The sequence below is a fragment of the Thunnus albacares genome, chromosome 24, assembly GCF_914725855.1.
Source record: "Thunnus albacares chromosome 24, fThuAlb1.1, whole genome shotgun sequence".
Taxonomy (NCBI): Eukaryota; Metazoa; Chordata; class Actinopteri; order Scombriformes; family Scombridae; genus Thunnus; species Thunnus albacares.
The window spans coordinates 18,043,648-18,067,805 of record NC_058129.1 but is presented as its reverse complement, the minus strand read 5'-3'; the positions used below and the strand labels follow the sequence as shown (position 1 = coordinate 18,067,805).

Sequence of the window (24,158 nt, the reverse complement as noted above, 5' to 3'; positions counted from 1 at the left end):
ATATAATATTACAGGATTATCTTAAAATATTTTAACAATTTTCTGCTAAAATTACAACTATTTTATCAAAATATTTATATTTTATCATATTAATTCCAGCCATAGTGATTTTAAGTTTTTGTAAATTAAATATTACTATTTTAAAAGGTGCAGTGTGCAGAATTTAGTCGCATCTAGCAGAACGTACTTGGCAGAAATTGAATATAAGAATCATTGTGTTTTTTGTTACCTTAGAATGAGCCCTTTATATCTACAGAGGGAGCGGATCCTCTTCCACGGAGCCCGCCATGTTGCACCGCCATGTTTCTACAGAAGCCCAGAACAGACAAACTAAACACTGGCTCTAGAGGGGGTCTTTCATGTTTTTTGCGAGTATTCGTGGCCAACGGGGTTTCTCCTACACACTTGGAAGAGGAGGGGAGGGATATTCAGTTGGTTGCAATCTGCAATCTCACCACTAGATGCCACTAAATCCTTCACACTGGTCCTTTAATTAAAAATTTATCATATTAAACTTGATGTTTCCTAAATAATCTCTTCTTTCAAATACATGCTCAGTAATGATTAGGTAACTATTTTCCCTCTTATGTGACAATAATCACAAGAATAAAACTCTATTATGAAGTACGACAGAGTGTCAGAACCACAAATGTTTCTAATATTTTGTAAGTTGTACCATATCCAATCATCACATATGAAATATTAATTCTGGAAATATGGAAACTTTTTCTCATAATATTGCAACGTTATCCAATAATATTCTGACTTTTTGTTCTCAAAATCAAGACTTTATAAGTGAAATCTTAAATTTTGGCCCTAATGCTCAACAACGTAATGACAACCTGGTCTCACAATCTGCGTACAAATACATAGGCCAAAATCTAATTCTGTGTGCAGGTGATACGTCAATTTAACGCCACATTTTTAACCTTTTTGTGTGTCAATTAACGCCATTGGTTTGGTTTATCCACAACAACCACTTGGTTCGGGTTTAGTGAAAGATCATCGTTTGGGTTAAAACAGTAAAATGTGGTACAAACATGGTACCGACATGACGGTAAAAATCTCCATTAAAATAATGACCACCATCCATCCAACCCGACTCCTCCTAATAAGTCACCTGGACTTTGGCGTTTCCACTGCACGCAATCTGAAAGTGTAAAGTCGTGATATTTGTACGCAGATTGAAGAGAACGAGCTACTGATGACGACCAGGAGAACAACGCCGCCCTCCAGTGGTTCCACTGTTTTCACAGTTCCTTCCTCTCGAACAGCTTCTTCCACGCCGGCATGATGTATTCATAGATTCTCTCTATCTGTAACACACAGAAACACACACACACACATCAGTTTTATCAGTCTAACTGCACACACACACACACACACACACACATACTGAAGACACACTTACAGCTGTTGCACATCACACATTAAAGATCTAGAAATTAATTAAGGGTGGAAATGTGTCTTATTTGAGCAAAATAAAAAGTTCATATCATGTCATCTTTGTGTCTAGAACTGAAACAATTAATTGATAAATGCAATTAATAATAATAACAATCATATAATTGTTTATCCAGAAAACATCCTCTGTTGAAAAGTGGCAGTTTTTCTCTGTTTTACATCATTGTAACGCGAATATTTTTGGGGTTTTGGGGATTATAATTAACATTTTTCACTATTTTCTGACATTTTATCGACTAAACAATTAATCAGATCAATAACTGGCATTGCAATTGATAACTGAAATAATCGTTTTGTGTGAAGGAACAGAGAAACAAATTAAAATTCCACTTTTGCAGCAGGAGTTTGGAGGAGACTTTCAACTTGTTGGTGTAAGTTTTGTCATTTTTTAGTGTGTCTCAAATGAAATCATTAGTGTCAATCAAAAACAAAAGCTTGAAATGTGAAAATAATGAGACTGAGAGAGAATCGGAGACTCCTGAGAGTCAGAACTCAGGGCGAAAAAACCTAAATGCACTTCAAGCGTTTAACGACAGCAGAAATAAAGACATTTAAAGTAATTTAAAAGACTCTCTGCCGGCCGACCTGCTCAGATTTCTTGACTCCATATCTGAAGAGCGTCGCCTGGTGCTCGCTGTTGTGAAACAGGATGTCGAACGTCACCTCGCGGCCCATCATGTCGTCGATGGCCTGCTTCACCACGGCGTGGAAGTCTCTGGCCGGGAACGAGCCGTCCAGCATGTTGTTGACCTGGAGAGGAGATGTTGTTTTTAGTTTTTAAATGTTTTTTTTTTTTTTTCTCCCCTGAGACGATCACGTTTTATATGTGTGTCACCTTGTATTTCTTCCCCAGCAGTTCCAGTGGATCCAGTTTGACCTCTGACCTCAGAGCTCTGCCAAAGAGCGGCAGCTTGGAGTCTGAATCTGACAAACACAAACATCACAAGTGTTTTTGAGGAGTCTTATCAGGTCATTTCTGTATATAATTGAGTCCTAAAAACATTATTTTTTTCTTCCAATGCAGTCAGAACGTTTCAACTTCTTTCCAAAATGCAAAAGACGTCAACTTGTTATAAAGATTTTCTAGAGATGAGCGTCTTTGCTGCACTAGAATTAAAAGAAATTACACTTGATTTCAGAACATTTTACCAAAAAATATGAAAAGCTTTTTTTTACTCTATCTGCAGATTTTTAAGGAAATTAAACTTAAAGGACTCAGATTACAGAAAAAAATGACTTGATGAGAAGGAGACGGAGGATTTTTGCTGCGTAGGCACCATAAATGATGAAAAACAATCAATACTTCCATCCTGTCAAATCATATTAGTCGTATAAAACCTGCTTATTCACAACTGTTTAACTTTAAAAATTCACCAGCAGAAGTCTAAAACTACTTTTTAAAACAAGTAACAAGGTCATTTTAACATGTTTTCAGCACGATTTCTAGAATAAAGTTGAGTTTTTCTTGATTCTAGTGCAGAAACCTGCCTTTTTCTTTGTCGTTTCAAGATACAGACACTCTTTATTTTGTAAGAAATAAGTTTTGGAAAAACTGAAATATTCCCACTACTCTGGCAGATTTTTCTCATATTAAGAAAATAAGAATCAATGACAAACAAAAACAGCCTGACGAGGAGATTTTTTGCTTTCACGCAGGACGACACTGACCTCGACATGTCAGATGAGCCACGTAGGGAACGCCGTCTCTCTCTCCGTAGTACACCCCGAAGTGGGAGAAGTATTTGTTCCTGGGATACTCCACGATGTCCCCCGGGAACAACTGGGGACGGGAATTCTTCTGTAAAGACAAAAATCAAATAAATGCAACCAGCTGACACACAATAAATGTGACCATTTGACTCCAAAAACATCCCAAAAATATAATTATATAATCATATACACCATATCAGTGCTGAGGCAACCTGTGCAAGTACTGCACTAAGGTGCAAATAGTGATTTTTCCCTCATTTCAATAAATGATCCAATATTTCAAAAATCAAAGATCAGAGAAAAAGTCCAAGTGTATTTTATGGTCTACAGACAGACTTCTCAGCTTGTCTTTGCATGATGTATAAATAAAGTTATGTCACTTTAAGTAAAACATCACAGATGAAAACACAGACTAACGTTAGATGGCATCATCGTGTCGTTATAAATGTTAATAAAGTCATTAATGTAGCGCTACGTGTTTCTCTAATTCTAATCCGCCTTCAGCAAATAGTTGGTCTTCATGTTAATGTTGAAAGTAACGTAACTTTATTTATATTTCCTGTAGAAATATAAATATCAATATTCATCTTTTTTAATTTGGGAAACTTTATACTTTGTTAAAATGACAAAATGAGAAGTTAGATTACTACGTATGTGCAGTAAGGACAGTTTAAAGGTGTTAAACAAAAGACAAGACAAAAGTGAATGCAGAGAAAGTAGGTTGTAAAAATAACTAATGAACTTTTTAAGGCTTTTTAAGCTTTAAATTCAATTTAAATAACCACATCTTCAAGCCACCGAGAGGAAGTAGGAGATTTAAGAAGTAAAGTTCTACAACGTGCTGCAAGTGATATAAAAGCTACAAAAAAATCTGTTTTTCTTAGTGAAATAATCCAAACTTTGTTAGACACCAACAACTGCAATTAGTGGACACAGTTTAAGGGATGTTTTGAGGAAGAAATCCTCAAATATTTTCTTAATTGTGGACAAGAAGAACACATGTTGTGACTTCTGTCACATTTAGTATATGAGCACATTTTTGCACAATTTTGATGAGGAAGATGCACGTCGTGTATAATATCAAACTGTTGAAGAGTTAACAGGCAACAGGAAGTCGTGGTGCCTTTTCTTTTAGATGCCTCCTTTCACAATTAAATGGCGGGTTCAGCATGTAATTCTTGTCTCCAAATTAAAGTATTAATCAGCTGTTAAAAAAATGATTTTTTTCCTCCACAAGATATGTGGAATTAATGTGCTAAAAAAGTGGAATAAAATTGCTAAAAAGTGGATAAAAGTACTACAAAGTCGAGTAAAGCGGTAAAATGTGTGATGAAAGTCCTAAAAAGTGGAATTTAATTTAAGTGGAATGACAGTCCTAAAAAGTGAGATGAAGTAGTAAAAAATGGAATTAATGTGCAAAAAGTGGAATGAAAGTACTAAACATTGAAACAAAAGCACTAAAAAATGGAATTAAAGTACTATTAAGAGCACCCAAACAGTGTGGTTTTTCACAGCCTGAAAATCCCAAAATTGTTCTTATTAAAGCTATAAAGTATTAGTGAATGATTTGTCATTCACTAATACTGATTAGGGAATGACTAATAATGACTTGTCTAATTAGAAATTAATCAGAAAGTGGAATAAAAGTGGAACTAAAGCCTTAAAATGTGGAATTGCTAAAAAGTGGAATGAAAGTGGTAAAAAGTGGAATTAAATCCTTAAAAGGTGGAGTTAAAGTACTAAACAGTGGAATTAAGAGGCTAAAAAGAGGAAATTGAGTGCTAAAGAGCCAATAAAGTGCTAAAAAGGTCATTAAGGTGCTAAAAAGAGGAATTAAAGTGCTAAAAACAGCTCCACCACCAAGTGTGTGTTTTCACAACCTGAAACCCCAAAACCGCTCATATTAAAGCTATAGAGTGAATGCTTTAACCATGAACACACATTCATTAAAAAGTATTGCTAGAAAATGGCACCGAAGCACTAAAACTCAAATAAACTATGAACTAATATTAATATTTGGGTTCTACTCACCAGGCCCATGGGTTTAGATGTTTACTCTGCCTGCCTTCAGTTGCTTCTGATAATAAATTGTCACCTCTCACACAAAGGAACTCCATCTGCTTTACATACAGGCTGTCCTGGTGTGATAGCGTGAAGATCTGTCACAGTCCACTGACCTCGCTCTCACCCTCTACATCACACTTTAACGTCACCGACACGTTTGTATTTCTTATGTTCTGCGTGTCGTGGTGTTTCTGAGCTTCACTTCAAGTGTGTCTGTGTGGGGGCTCCAGGTGGGTTTTTATTTTTGGGGGGGGGGGGGGGGGGGGGGGAGGCAGGCAGGAGGACATTTCTACAGGTTTTCATATGACATGTTTCACCGTGGTGCTTCGGTGTCCTCGTCCCTTCCACCTCTGGGCGTGTGAAGCAGGTGTTTCCTAAACAGTGAGAGTGAAAAGAGGAAGTAGCTTCAAACGCGGCTTCAATCAAACTTGTTTTATTGGAGCTACAGTATGAAGGCACTGAACAACAGAGAGAGAGAAATGGAGGCAGTGTCAGCTGTTAAAGGAACAACCCAGTGAGTTTTTAGATGTTTTAGCTCATTTACTACAAGTCATTTATACATTACAGGCGTCCACACATCAATAAGGAGACCAGAGCTGCAACCATTAGACGATTAATCAGTTAGCTGCAAATTAAATGAATCACCAACTATTTTTATAATCGTTTTGAGTCATTTCTTAAGAAGGAAACCTCCAAATTCTCTGGTTGCAGCTTCTTAAATGTGAATATTTTCTGGTTTCTTCAGTCCTCTATGACAGTAAACTTTGAATTGTGGACAAAATAAAACATTTTCAGACGTCATCTTGGACTTTAGGAAACACTGATCAACATTTTTCACTATTTTCTGACATTTTATAAACCAAACGACTAAACGATTAATCAAGAAAATAATGGACAGATTAATCAATAGTGAAAATCATATTAGTTGCAGCTCCATTTCAGTCGTTAGCATGACTAAAAGAAACACGTATGATTTGTAGTTAAGGAGATAAAACTTGCAAACACACCGACTTGGTCTGCGGTTCATTTTCAAACACGTCGATCATTTGTGTTACTTTTCAACAAGCTTATAAGATTTTTTTTAAAAAACTCCACATAAAAAAAAAGTCTCGTTGATTGCGAACTGTGCCGAAGAAGGAAAATGTGACGTCACGAGTGCGACTTTCTGCTTCTCTCGATAAAAGCTGAGAGGAAAATAGTGAAGTTGAAAAGTGTCAAAAAATGTATCTTACAACAGACACGTCTCACTTAAAACTATAAAAACAAACATTCTCCTGAATTCTCTATTAAGTGTCAGAAAAAAAAAAGATCAATAATGACCAATTTGTTTGTGGAGAAAGTAAAATAAAACCAACTCAACGTCCGTTTAAAAGCTTTTTCAGAAACCATAACAACTTCTCAATTTGCATGTTAACAGATCAACTTCATGACGACTGATGAAGACTGTGTGATGCTGTTAGAAGCTCCAGAAAAAGCTAATAAGTGGACCTTTAGGCAAGACTATTGACAAATATATATCTATATATTTTTAATTATCTCCAGTCAGTATTGATCATTTCTTTTCTGACGCTTGATACAGAAGTTTTTGACACTTATTCTGTACGTTTCCAAACATAATGGAACATAAGATGCATCCAAAGCTTTCATTTTAAAGACTTCGGACATGTTGAAGTGTTAAATGATCTTTTGATTGATTTTTGATTATCACAAATATTAAGCATGAAGTTTAAAGGAATAGTTCAACAATTTCAACCTCTAATGTTCACGAATTAACGATCCAAACAGAAATGTTAAATGTGTTTAAGGGGAGTTAAATGCTGGTGTATCCTCCTGCTAAACCAACCAGACATAAAACATGTTTAGCTTTAGAGGAGCCATGCTAGCTGTTTCCCCTCTGTTTCCAGTCTTTATGCTAAGCTAAGCTAACCACATCATGACTCCAGCTCAGTCGGGACGTGAGTCCAAGTTCTCGTCTAACTCTCCCGAGAGAAAGCAAACTATTTTGAACTATTCCTTTAAAAACAGGCTCTTTGGGAGAATTTTAAGCTTTTTTTTTCCTGGAAGTCTGAGTGCTTTTATGCTGAAAAGTATCACAAAAGTGCTGAAAACGCATCCACTGATAGAGAGCGACTGCTTATTTGAACACCAACCATCGTTAATAAAAGCTTCAGCCTGAAAAATTCACAGTTTTGACATTTAGATTTGATTTGTAAAAAAGGAGGCCGAGCTTCTCTCTGAGCTCGGACTTTGCTACTTGATTCGACAGCTTATTAAACTCACGAGTATTTAATGCCTGAAGGAACCGTGTTTTGGGATTAATGCCCCGACAGAACGAGCTTCACATCACCTGCAGAGCCTCGACGTTTTCTGTCAAAACCCGACACGAGCCGAGAACACCTGAACTTAACTTAACTTAGAGTTACATGAATGATTAAAACAGGCTGATTTTCACTCAATCTGAGCTGAGAAACAAGGCGGTAAAAATCCTTCCTGCTGTAATATCGTCTGAATTACTCACAGAAATGATCAAAAATTTAAGAGTCTCTACGTCCGGAATAAGAGTCTTTAAATCTTCAGATATTTCAGGATCTAAATGGTTAAAAAAAACGGACGATAACGGTGTGAAATTCCTCCTGCGTGTGTTTGGTTCAGACAGAAAACTCTACTCGCCTCCCTCGGACTAACAGCAGGGCACCTGTGCATTTACATTTTAAACTCTCATATCTTACAGGCTGACGTTTACTGACAATATGAAGGATTTTGAGGTATTTTAATTGTTTTTTTTTTGCTTCGGTTTGAACAGAAAACCGGTTGAAGTACGAGATCTTTGTGGCACGATTTAATATTTTTTTGTAAATGTTTAAATGTTCGAGGGGTAACGAACACTAAAGTATCGCGGGAAAAAACGAAATTTCACAAATAAAGTTGTAATAATTTGAAAAACAAGGAGTTTAAAAAAGTGATAACAACAGTAATGTTGCAGGAATAAGTTGTAATTTTGAAAAAGTCTCAATAACGAAGTGCGACAGAGACTTTATTCCTGAAATATAACTTGTTCTCAGCTCATAATAAAACATCTTTACTCTAAAAACGTTATGCTTTTATTCTTACGGAGGCCCTGATACTTGTTTATCATCATTTTTAGAAATTCCTTGTGTATTACAGAAGATAAAACATGAAGTTTTACTTTTTTCTGCATTTTGTCACTTCCTTACTGCGTCTGACATCATGTGTATGTTTGATTTCCTGTTAGAAGTATTTTGGAAGTAGCTTTAATCAATCAATCAGTAGAGTGACGTCATCCTTCCTGCATAGACGCTGTGGCAGTCTTAACTTTAGTCCACAGGAGGTTATTTACTGTCTTTACCACGTTTAATTGGCTGTTTTTCTCTCCCCATATTTTCATAAAAGTATAACTAAGTAATAGATTTTGGCTACGACTAGAGTCAGAGATCTGAAACCAGGCTGAAGTTGCACAGGAACCCCGCTGAAAAAAAAACAAAAAACGATTACACGTCTTTCCGGGATACAAACAAACAAACAAACAAAAAAAGAATCATATCAACTTAAAGCTTGTTAGATGATGATCCACCCTTCTGCTATTAAAAAAAAAAATCCACCCACATTTACAAAATATAGATTATCTGTAGAGAGAGAGAGAGAGAGAGAGAGAGAGAGAAAAAAAAATATAGACATTTCGATTTATCAGATTGGCTTCATGACACACAGTTAGAAAAAAAAAAAAGTCCACTTCTGTGCACGAACAGAAGAAGATTGATTTAAAGTCTGTGTGTTAACGTGTTAATGCCCCTTTAATAAAGTCAGTGCAGCATTAAAGTCTGTCAAAGGCACCTGAGTTTAGCCCCAACCTGAGCTGGAGGTTCACCAGTGTATGTATACAACTCTCTCACACTCACACACACACACACACACACACACTCACACACACACTCACACACACACTCTCTCTATGTATATATGTATATGTATATATATATCAGGGGGCGACTTTTGACACGTTTCACTAACAACAATCGTCCCCATAATATTGTGATCCGTTGTGCAGAACATGCAAATGGCCGTGGTGAAACGGGCTGATGGTGATTCAGATCAGTGCTGCAACGATTCATCAACAACGTTTATAAAAAAAAAAAAAAACAGTTTCAGTCTCAGGCGGAGCTGCAACAACTGAAACCTGAAAATTTATCTGCAACTGTTCTGATAATTAATCTTTAAGGTTTTTTTTAAAGCAAAAATGCAAAAGATTTGATGATTCCAGCTGATTAAATATGAGAATTTGCTGCTTTTCTTCATCTTATATTAGACTGACGTGTATTCTCATATATATATATATTTATTTTATAAGCCGACGTGCTGAACGACACTCTGTGTGTTTCATCAACACGACCTCCTGTGAGAAACATCACAGCAGGAAACACAGTCGCTCTGTCTTCTGTTTCCATCACAGTTTTGTATTTATGTCATTGAGAGACAAGAATCTGTAAAAGTCTGCAGCCCGTCATGCGTCATCCTGCGATTCCATTAAAAAAAAAACAACACACGACTGACGCATCGACTCGTCAGAGAGGCAGCTCTGTGTTGGTAAAGTGAATATTTTTTGGGTTTGAGACGTTTTAATCAGACAAAATTAGACATTTAATAAGATCTTCATCTCCATTTTCTGATCTTTTATGGCGCAAACGATTAATAGATTAAAACAGTCAATTAATCCGATGATACGATGATGAAAATAACCTTTAGTTGTTTGACGTTTAACCCTGAGGAGCAGCGCGGATGTAATGAAATGAATCAGCAAGCAGACTTTGTGTTCGACCAGAGACTCGTCAGTGGACGGTTTGGGACGCCAGGAAATACGTTTAGACTCCGGTTCCTCCTGTATAAACTTCCTGAAACGGTTCCTGAGCCGCTGGGAAAAAAGGTGTAAAACATTATTTGGGTTCAGCTTCTCGCTCACGTTCAACGCATCATCATTTTTCTCCCCCAATCAGAGTAAAACAGCAAATCCTCACATTTGAAAAGCTGGAAGCAGAGAATGTTTGACTCTTCTGTTTGATAAATGACCTGAACGATCAATTAAATATCAAAAACTTTTCTGCTAACGTGTTTTTTTTACGGTTTTAGTCAAAATCAAACATGTCTGACTTCTCTGTTTAAACCAGAGAATCTTTGACAATTAATTAATTATCAGAATTGATTTATTTCCTGTTGTTTGACTGCTTGTTTCAGCTCTAAAGCAGATTCTGTCTTTCCAGTAACCCTGATACATGTATCATATAACATCACACACACACTCACACACACACACACACACACACACACACACACTCTCACACACACTCACACTCTCCCACAGCATCTAACTGTGCTGCTGTCCCTGACTCTGGCTCTCCTGAGTGTCTTTGCCCCAGCTGAGGCCGTTGATGGGTGCGTGTTTGTCCCAGCTGTCCGTGTTGTGTCCGTGTTTCCTCTGATGGCGTTTGTAGTTGTCCCAGTGACCCGTGGTGTAGCCGCACTCGGCGCAGGCGTACGGCTTCTCGCCCGTGTGCCTCAGCATGTGCCTCTTCAGGTTCATGCTCTGGTTGCAGGAGTAGCCGCAGACGCCGCAGTGGAACGGCTTGGCGCCCGAGTGGATCCGCTCGTGTCGGCGCAGGTTGGCGAGGTTCCCGCAGGCGTAGCTGCACGACGGGCACTGGTAAGGTTTCTCGCCCGTGTGCACGCGCAGGTGGCGTTTGAGGTTGTCGAGGTGCGAGGAGGTGTAAGGGCAGTGCGGGCAGCGGTGGGGTTTCTCCTCGGAGTGGGTGTGGGCGTGGCGGGCCAGGTGGTTGGGGTAGTGGGACAGGAAGGGGCAGTGAGGGCAGCGGTACAGCTTAGTGCCACGTTGACCCCGCCGGGAACCTCGAGACACCGCCGGGCTGCAGGGAGGACCGGCGCCGTCTTTGTCCAGCAGGTCCAACGAGCAACGACGACACACCTGAAAACCAGACGGAGGACACGGTCAGAGATCTGATTTAGTTGTCTTACAGCAAGCTAACAGCTACGCTTAAAGGTTGCAACAGTCTCTCCCTTCACGTCCGTGTCTGACAATTTTTCCCCAAAACTTCCCAAAACCGACAATCTGACGACAACAAACCCTCAACGTAGTGATTATCCCGCTGTGTGGAGGTTTGAACCTGATTTCATTATTTGTGTTTACGACCGAGTGCAACAGTACGACTGTCTTCTAGGAGGCTGCGGAGGTCGTGGACTTTATGCCCACGGTTTTGTCTCTCAGGCTGCATGTTGAGCAGCAGATATTCAGGGCTGGATGAGATTTGAATTGATGATAAAACACGTTATATGTGATGAGAGATCAGAAGGAGACACAACAGACGAAAAGACGACAACAAAGAGGAGATTTAACTGTTTTCCTAGTGATCGGGTGTTGCAGTCTGGACAGAAACCTTTATGAAAACATCAGTAAACAAACCATGTTTTAATAACTAGGCAGCCTCAGAGGAAAACAGTCATGGCGCCGTGTGTTTGAAACCTTCTTTTGTTTTCTACTTCTATATTTACACAAAGCAGAACATTTTCTAACGTTTTAGCAGTTACGTTTTTAGAGAAACAACCATGAGATGGACTTGAATAGGGCTTCAACTAACAGTTACTTTCATTATCACTTAATCTTTTAATCATTTTGTCAATAAAATAACAGAAAATAGTGAAAAACGGCTTTAAATATATTCAAAATATTCAGTTTACTGTCATGTATGACAAAAAAAAGCATTAAATCATCTCATTTGAGAAGCAAAAAGCAGAAAATTCTCGTCATATTTGCTTCAAAGAATGATTAAAACAATTGTTAGATGATCAAAATCGTTGCTGATTAATTTTCTGTCGATCAATTAATCGATTAATTGACAAATTTCTGCTGCTCTGAACTAGAATTAACCAAATCACAACGAGCGAAGTCGAGGATTCAGAGGCTGAGGGCGGTCAGAAGCTGTTTATTTTATCATCTAGGGAGTGTGTGTGTTTTGTGGTGCTGTTTGCCGTCGCTACGGCAACAAACGCACACACATTGCACAATCTGAAACTCAACATGAGGAAATATTTTCTCTACAAGTCAAGACATCCTCAGCGTGATTCATCAGACAAACAAAAACAAACAGATGTAACCGTGAGGAAGAAGCGTACCTGTCCTCCGTCGCCCTCCTCCCCCTCCCCTTCCTCCTCCCCCTCCGTCTTGTCCCCCTCCAGGTCGGCCTCCTCCAGGGTGAGGCCGCACACCCGGCAGCACAGGGGGAAGAGGAGGACCGGGAGCGGGGCGGAGGGAGAGCCGAGACCCCCCAACGTCTGGAGGTAACCCGAGTCCTGAGACACTCGCAGGGTCAGGTCTGACACCACTGCAGGAGGAGGAGGAGGAGGAGGAGGAGGAGGAGGAGGAGGAGGAGGAGGAGGAGGAGGAGGAGGAGAAGAAGCATTAAAAACAGGTTTTAGTTCTACAGTTTAGTCTTTCATTTAACCATGAAAACATCTTGACTGTCACGTACTCCAGTTTTTACTAATAATGAAAACTTATCTTCCATCTAAAGCACAAACTTCCTCCTTTTACTTCTTCTTATAAACTCAAAAAAAGAAAAAAAAAAAAAAAAAATCCCTTCTGCTTCTTATTTTCCTGATTTTTTTTCCCACCTCACACATTAACTCGCTGACATCTTGTCAGTGAATAAAAGTTGATTTCTCTGTTTGTTTCGGTATTAAAAAACAGAACATTAGTACATTTAAAACTCTTTTTTTTTTATAAATGTGTTTCTTCATGCAGCTCAGGTCAGTGGAGGTTAACTTCAGCCTGATAAGCGCTCAACCAGAGAGAGCTTCTCTTCCTCATTTTTCACACTCTTTGAGTTTCGACGTGTTGCTTCCTCTTTTCTGCTCTGCTTAGTGAGACCAAAATAAAAACCAAGCACCTTTTCCTCACATAGACTTCAAAAAACCCCCCCTAGTGTTTCTCTTCAGCCGCTTTCAAACCAAGAATTGATTCTGTTTACTTCTTCAAATCAGGGACTTTTGATTTTTTTTGTGTGTGATATTTCTGACACAAATGTAGAGTTTGAAACCCGACTTAAAGGGACACTCCGCTGATTTTACACATGAAAACAGCTGTAAAAAAAAGCTTTTTCAAATGAGAGAAAAACCCTCACGGTGATGTCATCTCAACATCTGGGGTTTTATAACAGAAGGTCTACGTTACAAACGTGAAAACATTTATCAAGCAGGGAGGGAGGGTTGCATTATGGGAAATGTAGGCTCTGGTGTTTGTGGAGTTACTGGAGACTAAAAGTCAGGTTCTGTCGGCTTCTGCTGTTTAAATTTTCTTTTTTTCTCTTGTGAGAAAGATGTTTAAACAAACTTTAAATAATTACTGATGAGCTGTAAAAGCAGGAACAGTTTAATGTGACTCCATTAAGTATTGGATTAAACAGGCAAAAAGGCCAAAAACATACAATGAAAAAGGCAAAAATCAATATGTAATGAGGCGTAGCTGCACTCAATAAACCTGTTTTTGGAGCATCTAGACAGTGTTGTTACTTTATATTAAAACAATAAAGTCCCACAATCAATGTTAACATGAAATCTACTGTAGGGATTAACATTGTTTTGATTATTTTTTAATAATAATAATAATAATAATAATAATAAGAAGCTTTATTTATAGATCACCTTTCATGACATAAAATGCAGCTCAAAGTACTTTAAAAAAGAAATGTAAAACATAAATACAGATATATATATATATATATATATATATATATATATATATATATATATATATATATGCATACATACATATTAAACTGGATAAATATCAGTTAAGACAAAGTAAAGGAGTAAAAGACAAATTGTAGAGAAGGGATCAAATCATAAAAACGGTGAGGTCATAGAAGTAGGTAATCAATTAATTCTTTACTTTAAAACAATTAAACTGTTTTTCTTCTAAAATGTCAAAAAAAAAAGTGATTCACAGTTTCCCAAAGCTCCAATGTGTCGTCTTGTCCAAATATATTCAGGTTACAAAGATGTAAAAACAGATAAAAAAAAAGCAGCAAATCCTCATTTTAAAGAATCTAGAATTAAAAAATGTTTCTGTCAATCAACTAATTATTTCAGCACATCTTTACTCTTATAAATTAGAAGTTTTGAGACACTTTGGGAGCATTTTCTGACACTTTATAGACTAAACAACTAATCAGTTAATTGAGAAAGTGATGAACGGATCCGTCAGTAATGATCGTTAGTTACATCTCTAATTGAATCTGATCAATACTACTGATGTTTAACTGCTGATTGAATCTTTGTGGGTCTGCATGTGTGCGTGTTTGTCACCTTCTTCGGTTTCCGCACTCGTTTTTTTCCTCCTCCCTCGTCTCTTCTCCTTCTCCCTCCTCTGCGGTCTCTCCTGCGTGTGCATGCGCTGGTGCCTCCGCAGGTTGCCGAGGGAACTGCAGGCGTAGCTGCACTGGTGGCAGCGGTACGGCTTCTCTCCGGTGTGCGTGCGGGCGTGGCGCTGCAGGTTGACGAGCTGCGCCGAGGCGTAGGGGCAGACGGGGCAGCGGTACGGCTTCTGGCCGTCGTGGATCCTCATGTGGCGTTTCAGGTGGTTGGAGTAGCGCGAGGTGAAGGCGCACAGCGAGCAGGAGTACAGCTTCGGAGCGATGTCGCCGGCTCCGCCCACTTTACCTACGCCGCTCCTTTTCCTGTCGGAGCCGCCGCCGCCTCCGCCGCCGATGGATCTGTCAGCCAGGTTTGATCCCTCCGCGTGAGAGGAGTCCTCGGAGGCTGCGTGCTGGAGGCCCTCCTCACAGGTGAGACAGTAAAGCTCCGCCCCCAGATCCAGACCCACACCTGGAACACCAAAAATCACTTTTTTTATCACGACAGGAAAGACGAGAGACGCTTCAGCCTGAACACTGTCAGCCAGACATTTAATTAGACTTTTCAGTAGATCTTAAACAGTCTGGTGCAGATATATGCTTTAATAATTCCTCTTACAGCTGCGCAATTAATACAAATATTCAGTTAAAGATGTCGTTATGTTTGTTAAACAGAAAATCCACAGCTGGTCCAGAGAAACAGATGTTTTGTTGGTCATATGGAGACTTGAGCTTCATTCAACATGATACAGAACAAAACTACAGAGTCAGAAAATAGTCATAAGAGGAAGTTGTTACTCATTTTGATATTTGTTATATATATATTTAGATAAATGACTCAGTCAGTTCTGTTTATTTTAGTGTTCGATGTAAGTGATGGGGGATAAAATCCTCAGTAATATTTAAAGTTCATCTAAAGCCAATACGAGGTTTTTAAATCGTCCAAATGAGTCAAATCAAGTCTTTTTAGACAATATTCCCTCGTTGTGTTTCCTTGTTTTTCTCTAAATCTTTATTAAATCTTTATTTTCCAGACATTTAATTACCAGCGTTGGAGAAAACACACACAGTGAGAACGAGTTCACCTGTGCGATCAACAAATAAACAAAACCCTGAAATCTTTAGAATATGGAAATGTAAACAAGATGATCTTCTGAGATATCTAAAAAAAAAAACCACACAAAAAGGAATAAAAGTAAACCTGAGAGAGTTGTGTACATAAAGAAAGAGAGAGAGAAGGACGCAGCGGTTACCCAGATCCAAGCCTGCACCCAGAGGAGTGTCTCCCAGAAGTTGTCCGCAGCCTTTACAGGAGAGGAACGCTGGGAAGGTGGAGTCTGTGGGCGCCGAGGGATCGTCCTCCACGCTGAGAGAGAAGACCGTCATACCTGGAGGACAACGGAGGAAGACTGTTCGATGAAGCACGGAGAGACTTTATAGATCAGTCTGATGCTGATTCAGTGAAGATTTGGTTTTGTTGCTTTTGTAAATGATCAAATATGTTTTATTCAGTAAGTCTAAATACATTTTATGAAACATATAAACACAACTTAAGGTAGTTTACTGTTTTAATTCTTTATTTTCTTCAGAGCTGTGATTGATTAGTTGATTAACTGATGGACAGAGAAAGGGTCGAGGTCATTTCAGTCATTTTTGAAGAAGAAAAAACTTCTCAAATGTGATGATTTGAAGCTTTTAAGTGTCATATATGATAAAAAACTGAATATATTTGGATTTTTAACTGTTGATCGAACAAAACGAGACATTTGCAGACGTCACTTTGGGCTTTTAGAAATTATAACGACCATGTTTCTGACATTTTATAGACAACCCGATTTATCCAGAACACGGTTGCGGTCCTGATTATCTCTACCATGAACTATCTTCTTGAACTATCTTCCTATAAACTCAACAAACTCCCAGAAACCTGCAGATCTGCTGCGACTCTCAGCTCTTTTAAATCGCAGCTGAAGACTTGTCTGTTTCATTAAACCACGTTAATATTTTACACTGCACTGTTCCTTTAATTCTCTTATTCTCTCCTATTTATTCTTCTTCTTATTCCCTTTTTAGAGATGTAACTGTCTTTTTACTTGTGTTGCTTTTATATTCTGTTTTAACGCCTTGCTGTTGAAACTTGTGCTTTACAAATAAACTCGCCTTGCATCATCTTTAAATACATATATTAATGAGAATGAATGTGTAACTCTATTATCACTATCAGCTCTTTTAGCCTGAAATCAGTCGAGTGGATTCTTATCAGCCAGCGCTTCGTTTGACCACTTCAGACTGAAATGATCATAGTTTTTCTTTTACAAAGATGAGACGAAAATGTTGAGTTTTCATCACTAATGAATGATATTAAAATAAGGATGACACATTTTTAATGAAGCTAAAGAACCTTTATATTAACACTACTTTTAGTTAATATCTAGTACTAGTTTGAATGACTTGTGAGCATTTCAGTCCCTAAAACGTTACTTTGTGTGAGTTTGTAGCTCCTGTTTATGGAAACTGAAGACAAACATGACTTTAACAAACATTACAGAGCAGGTTTTATAGAAGCCTGGAAGCTTCATGTCATGTTTGCTCTTCTGTATTTGCTTTTTTTATTTTTAAGGTTTGAACAGACGACCTGAAAAAAAAGCGTCTCAAAAGAGGAGACAGGAAGTAGTCACAGACAGTGTTTCTACTTAATGTACGCTATAATGTGTGTGTGTGTGTGTGTGTGTGTGTGTGTGACTGACCGGCGTCTCTGTCCAGCCCCATGATCTCCGAGTCTCCAAACTCCAGCTCTCCGCTCAGCAGGAAGTCGCTCTCCAGAACCAGGCAGCCCGGCTCGCACACCACCGCCCCGTCCTCCGAGTCCACTGAACACACAAACACACACACGTTTTTCATCATTACTTAGATAAAACACGTACAAATACTTTTGGAGTGGAAGTGAAGCCAGAAGATGACGGAGACGAGTCTCATATCGACTGAAAACACACGTTAGATTCCATCTGAGAGCTTTAAAAAGGTTTAAGTGACATTTAAAAGTCTCTAAAATGCACTTTTCTTCAAATTCTAAGTCTGAAATCTTCTGTATTTTTCTTAAAACTATGGATACATGTGCTGCTGCTTTATGATACCTTAACACAAGTTTTATTATGATGAATTATTAAAGCCACAAACGTGTTTTTCTTTCCGTAAAGTGTAAAAGAAAACAGGACAGAAGGCAGAGTGATCATCAAGATTCGAGCTCTGAAAAAGGAAAAACAAAAAGATGGACAGGAGAGGAGGGAAGACGGGGGGAGGAGGGGAGGAGGAGGAGGAGGGGGAGAGGAAGCCGGAGAGTAAAAAAAAAAAATATAAAAAACCGAGGAGAGAAAACAAGAAGCAGGCAAGCAGAGGAAATCAGTGAGGATGAGATAAGTGCAGAGGAGGAAGAGTTGGAGGGTGATGGAGGAGAGGAAAGTCAAGAGAGCGGAAAAAGGAAGAGCGGTGAAAGAAGGGATGAGAGCTCTGACGACGATGATGATGATGATGATGAGTGACATTTTCATACAAAGCTGTTTAGACAAACACTCGTCTGTCTGCTGAGTCTTTGCCAGCATGAAGACAGTCAGACGTTTAAAATGATATCTGTCATGTTTATCTGAATAAACCAGTCAGGAACTTTCACATAGTTAAAAACAAAACATTAACAACTGACATGCAGGTCCTGGTCTTATATTTTAGAGCAAAAATCTAATTTTATAGCAGGACTTAAAGAAAATAGATTTCATTTAGCACAACATTTGAACACCAGAATGTCTCTTTCTACACTGAAAAGTAAAGTCTGGGAGCGAAGACGGTTTCTAGAGAGACTGATTATCTGTTTGTTGATTAAAATGTGACGACTTCCTGTCTAATCTGTGAGACAAAGACGTCTTTACACTCTGTGATGACGTTGACAGTCGTGTCAAGAAAACCCAACCGATCGATCACAACGCATCATCAGATGTCCGGAACAAACGTTTCAGTAAGAATCATGTTTGGATGAAGATTAAAATGATTTGAGTTTCCTTTAATGCTGCAGACGGATGTCGTCTCTGCTCGTTTACTGTCTTCTATTTCCATCAGAGCGCTCCGGTTAAAGCTGCAGTGATTAGTCAATTAGTTGCTTATTAATCTATTACATTAATCACCAACTATTCTGATGATTGATTAATCATTTGAGTCATTTTTTTTTTTAAAGGAAAAAAAGTCAGAATTCTCTGATTTCAGCTTCTTAAATGTGAATATTTTCTGGTTTCTTTCATCTTATATGACAGTAACATTAATATTTGATGTTGTGGATAAAAGAAGACATCTGAAAACATCATCTTAAGCTTTAAGAAACACTGATTGACATTTTTCACCATTTTATGCACCAAACAACTAACTGATTAATCAAGTAAATAAACAATAATGATAATAGGGCTGCCTCTAACGATTATCTTGATTAATCTATTAGTCATTTGGTGAATAAAATGAAAGAACATAGTGACAGAACGTCAGTCACTGTTTCCTAAAACCCAAGACGACGTCCTCAAATGTCTTGTTTTGTCCACAACACAAAGATATTCAGTTGACTGTCATAGAGACTAAATAAAGCATGTAAGAAGCTGGAATCAGAGAACTTGGACTCCAAACGATGAAGCGATTATTAAAATAGTTGGCAACTAACCAAACAAAAGCCTCCCAGATAAGAGCTCTTAAGAGAAAAAACAGAGATAGAAGCCAGTTGAGGGAAGAGACATAATAAAAAAGGAACGAGCGAGAAGTGAAGCAGGAAGCGGTGAAAGAAAGAAAGGAAGGACGACGGGAAGGAGAGGAGGGAGCGAGGGGAGGTCAGGAACGGGCCTGCGAAGAGGAAGTGGAGGCAGGAAGCAGAGAGGAGGAAGAGGATAGTCCCAGCTGTGCCTCAACATTCAGAATGAGATTAGACTCCAGTTTGTTCCTCTCGTGTAATCAGCTCACAGAGGTAACTGTCGCTTTCTCTGAAATAAAAAAACAAAGATCATTTCATCTGCCATGTTTGAAAAAAGTTCTGACAGTATTTTTCCAGAAAAACCCCCCAAAAGACTCTTCTGACCATCTGGGAGATTAAATATTTCACCTGCTGAATCATAAGAAAGCTTTTAACCTCTCTGTCTGTATCAAAACACAGCCGGATAGAAACACAGTCACAGTTTGGAAAAAAAGGAGTTAAAAAATCTTTTTTATGTTGCGTCAGACTGAATGTTTTAAAATCCTGATTGTTCGAAGAGTCTTTGGAGATTCTGGACAAACTGTCAGAACAACGGTGAGTGTTTTAAACATCACTAGTTCAATATCTTTTAGAGAAACTGATGGCAGGAAGACTTTTTAAACATGTTTAATGTCTGTTTCACAACCAGAAGTAGAAAAGATATCAATAAAAACATTACAGATGATGAGAGCTAGAATTATTTACCATCTGCAACGTGACATAAATGTCAGTTAATTTCAATTGTGTCACATTTGTGTCATTACTTCCTGGCAGTATATAAATATTTCCAGTAATATAACTGATGACTCATTAATCACGACCTGGACGTAGATGAGAGGAAGAAAAACAACCTATAAATGGATGATAGATTAACCAATTAAAAAAAATAACTCATTCATTTCATGTCAGAGGTCTGAAACTACGGAAATGAGGATTTTCCAGTCAGGCTTTGCAGAAAGGAAACATATTATAACTATAATTACTGCCTGGCAGGCTAGAAAAAATATTTAAGACCTTTGTGAATAACATTTAAGACTTTTAAACATTTTCTACTGGCTTTTTTTTTTTTTAAGGAAACCTAAATATAAATGATTTTTAAGACTTTTCAAGACCTGCAGAAACCCTGGATGGTTACATCTGTGACCTGAACGTATGCAGATACATGAGAGACACAAACTGAGGCTGACGACACGTCAACAGTCTCAATGAGTCAGACCAGTTAACAGCAGTAGAAGAAGAACTCAGATCCTTTACTGCAGTAAAAGTACATAAGTATTATGAGCTTGATGTAGTTAAAGTATTGCAGTAAAAGTACATAAGTATTATGAGCTTGATGTAGTTAAAGTATTGCAGTAAAAGTACATAAGTATTATGAGCTTGATGTAGTTAAAGTTTTGCAGTAAAAGTACATAAGTATTATGAGCTTGATGTAGTTAAAGTATTGCAGTAAAAGTACATAAGTATTATGAGCTTGATGTAGTTAAAGTATTGCAGTAAAAGTACATAAGTATTATGAGCTTGATGTAGTTAAAGTATTGCAGTAAAAGTACATAAGTATTATGAGCTTGATGTAGTTAAAGTATTGCAGTAAAAGTACATAAGTATTATGAGCTTGATGTAGTTAAAGTTTTGCAGTAAAAGTACATAAGTATTATGAGCTTGATGTAGTTAAAGTATTGCAGTAAAAGTACATAAGTATTATGAGCTTGATGTAGTTAAAGTATTGCAGTAAAAGTACATAAGTATTATGAGCTTGATGTAGTTAAAGTATTGCAGTAAAAGTACATAAGTATTATGAGCTTGATGTAGTTAAAGTATGGCAGTAAAAGTACATAAGTATTATGAGCTTGATGTAGTTAAAGTATTGCAGTAAAAGTACATAAGTATTATGAGCTTGATGTAGTTAAAGTATTGCAGTAAAAGTACATAAGTATTATGAGCTTGATGTAGTTAAAGTATTGCAGTAAAAGTAGTGGTTTGGTCCCTCTGACTGATATATTATTATATATGACATCATTAGATTATTAATAGTGAAGCATCAGTGTTAGAGCAGCATGTTACTGTTGTAGCTGCTGGAGGTGGAGCTAGTTTACACTACTTTATATACAGTTAGCTAGTTTAGTTCAGTGGTTCCCAACCTAGGGGTCGGGCCCCTCCAAAGGGTCAGCAGATAAATCTGAGGGGTGGTGAGATGATTAATGGGAGAGGAAAGAAGAAAAAACAAAGTTCTGATACACAAATCTGTTTTCAGTTTTTGGACTTTTTCTCTAATCTTTGATTTTTGCTGAAATATTGGATCATTTGAACATTTATTGAAATGAAAGCATGTGAGAAGTTTAGAGGGAAAAATCACTATTTGGTGGAGCTGTTAACAACTCATAGACATGTGAAATGTGACCCCGACTACACACTGCTTTTTGTAAGACGTCAAAAGACAAAAAAGGTTGGAAACCACTGGTTTCATCTTTAACAATGTGTTGTATTTTAAAAGCTTGTTATATTATCCATTGTGTCAAATCTTCATCTGAAAAGTAACTAAAGCTGTCAAATAAATGTAGTGGAGTAGAAAGTACAATATAAAGTCAAATGGAAATACTCAAGTGAAGTACAAGTACCTCAAATTGTCCTTTAGTACAGTACTTGAGTAAATGAACTTAGTTACTTCCCACCACTGCCTGTTAGGCATGTGACTGTTTCCTCAGCAAACAAGTAGAATAAGTTGAAAAACAACCTAAAAAAGTGAAATAAAAGAGCTTTAAGAGCAACAATGAGTCCTTTTCTTCCACCGTCACGCTGCTTTGAGGTTTGTGGACAGAAAAGCAGCAAACAGAGACTCAAACAGCTGCAGGAAAACAAATAAACTCACATTTAACCGGCTGCGGGTTTGACTGTTTTCTCCGCGGCATCTTCGCCTCTCTTCGTCCCGGATCCTCTGCTGGTTTCGGGGGGGAGACACCTCACTCACAGTGGGCTCAAGTCCGTCCGTCCGTCAGCCAGCCAGGCAGCTAACTGCATGTCATCATCATCATCATCATCATCATCATCATCACCTCCTTCCTCTTCCTCTTCCTCCAACGGACAGTAACGGCGGCAGTGTCATCCCCGACACCGGGCTACCGCCTGAAACGGATTAAAAACACCGATTAAAAGCAGCTAGAGTCTAATAAATCTCACGATACACTCATCCCCAGTGTTAAAATCATTAAATATAATTAAAAACACACCTACCACCTCACTGTGTGCGCTGTCTCTCAGTCTTTGTTATTGTTTCGCAGTAAATAGACGTAGCCATCTTGCTATCTCAGCTACCTAGCCGACTAACTTCAACATTCAAAATTCAGCTTCAAACTTCAAATAAAATCTATTTTTGTAGGGTTGACTCACCTGTAATGATGTCCCCCCCGAAAAAAGTCAATGAGACGTCGTTAACTGTTCTAAAAACAGTCTTTTGCTGGCAAACGCACAAACACACTGCTGACTGAGCTGCGCCGGGTCCGGGCTCCGAGTGACGTCACTGACAGGAGCGGAGGATTGTGGGACTTGTAGTGCTTAACGTCCACAAACGATTTATGGTTTTCTAGATGTTTTTATGAAAAATATCTAAAACTATATGAACTATATGTGATAAAAATAGCAGAATCTCATACTTATATACTAAGCAATATTTATATTTATATCACAAGTAAGTATCATGTGTAATACACTCATTTATCTATTTATAACTTATGTGTAATACACTTATTTATCTATTTATTACTTATGTGCAATACTGCACTTGCGCACCAATGTGCAATGTAATTTATATTTGTATATATTTTTTTATTTTGTCTTTCTCTTATCTTTCCCTTCTCTTTCTCTTCTGACTCTCTCCCCTTTTTTTTTATAATTATAAATATTCATTCATGATCTAATTGAAACTTTTTCCAAAAGATTTTTTTTGGTGTTTATTTTACTTTCTCACATCACTTATTTATCTTCATTAATTTATTTAATAATTTAATCTATATTTTTAAACTTATTTTCTTTTATTTGTATGTGTATTTTCTATCTCCCTCTAGTGTTCCTCTGTTGTAACTAGCAAAATTATGAATAAATTATTATCATTAATTATAAATTATAAAAATTTATTGTGAAAAAAAGCTTTGTTGTCTTGTTTCTGATAAAAAATATATCTCCACATTAAATTCAGCATCACAGTAGTTTTCAACACAAGATAAAGTTAAAAGCTACAATCTGTTAAATTCAAGAGAATGCTGTGATTATTTTTTTTTACAAATCTTACTTAAATCTAGTTGTCTGTCAACAAAAAGACATGGTTTTATAACATTGTGTCAAAGTTGTTTTCATTAAATTAACTCTGATATTGTTTGTTGATTTTTCTGTGTAGTTGTAATTCTATAACATTTATACTGTAAATTATATAAATGCACAAAACCAATTTAAGCAATGTAAACTCTTTTAATATTATTAAATTAAATCATGAATATAATACAGTGATAATACATTTATAATCAGATCATGTGAAATGTGAAAATCTACATTACATTGACTCAAACACGTAAAAACAAACAATGAATCAATCAAAAATGTACTGTTGAGAACATCATTGTGTTATAATAACATATAATTAATGATAATAATAATAATAATATGAAGTTATAACATTTTGAATATCTTGTGTCAACTAGACCTACTGTACCTATTATTAATAAAATGTAATAATGTCATTA

General features: G+C 37.5%; 3 protein-coding genes across 5 annotated transcripts in view; all 3 read right to left on the bottom strand.

Moving 5' to 3' along the window:
* The window catches only part of LOC122976244, a 1,153,509-nt gene that overhangs the window by 169,977 nt on the left and 959,374 nt on the right, over window positions 1-24,158 (bottom strand). The gene's annotated exons all lie outside the window — the stretch shown is intronic.
* On the bottom strand, window positions 945-5,924 carry plaat1l (phospholipase A and acyltransferase 1-like). Its single transcript, XM_044344696.1, has 5 exons — window positions 5,206-5,924; window positions 3,133-3,262; window positions 2,300-2,388; window positions 2,050-2,214; window positions 945-1,316 (listed from the first exon to the last, which is right to left on the bottom strand). The coding sequence occupies exons 1-5, from the start codon at window positions 5,212-5,214 to the stop codon at window positions 1,251-1,253; spliced, it is 459 nt and encodes a 152-aa protein (XP_044200631.1). The 5' UTR covers window positions 5,215-5,924; the 3' UTR covers window positions 945-1,250.
* LOC122976262 (zinc finger protein 513-like) lies at window positions 7,296-22,937 on the bottom strand. Of its 3 annotated transcripts, none has more exons than XM_044344659.1 (7): window positions 22,813-22,937; window positions 22,295-22,548; window positions 17,420-17,542; window positions 15,926-16,060; window positions 14,626-15,144; window positions 12,436-12,644; window positions 7,296-11,230 (listed from the first exon to the last, which is right to left on the bottom strand). In XM_044344659.1, exons 2-7 carry the CDS (start codon window positions 22,332-22,334, stop codon window positions 10,616-10,618), a joined length of 1,641 nt encoding a protein of 546 aa, XP_044200594.1. In that variant the 5' UTR covers window positions 22,335-22,548; window positions 22,813-22,937; the 3' UTR covers window positions 7,296-10,615. The 3 variants fall into 3 exon arrangements, with proteins under 3 accessions (XP_044200594.1, XP_044200596.1, XP_044200595.1); XM_044344661.1 differs by lacking the exon at window positions 22,813-22,937 and adding an exon at window positions 22,653-22,803; XM_044344660.1 differs by lacking the exon at window positions 22,813-22,937 and adding an exon at window positions 22,657-22,803.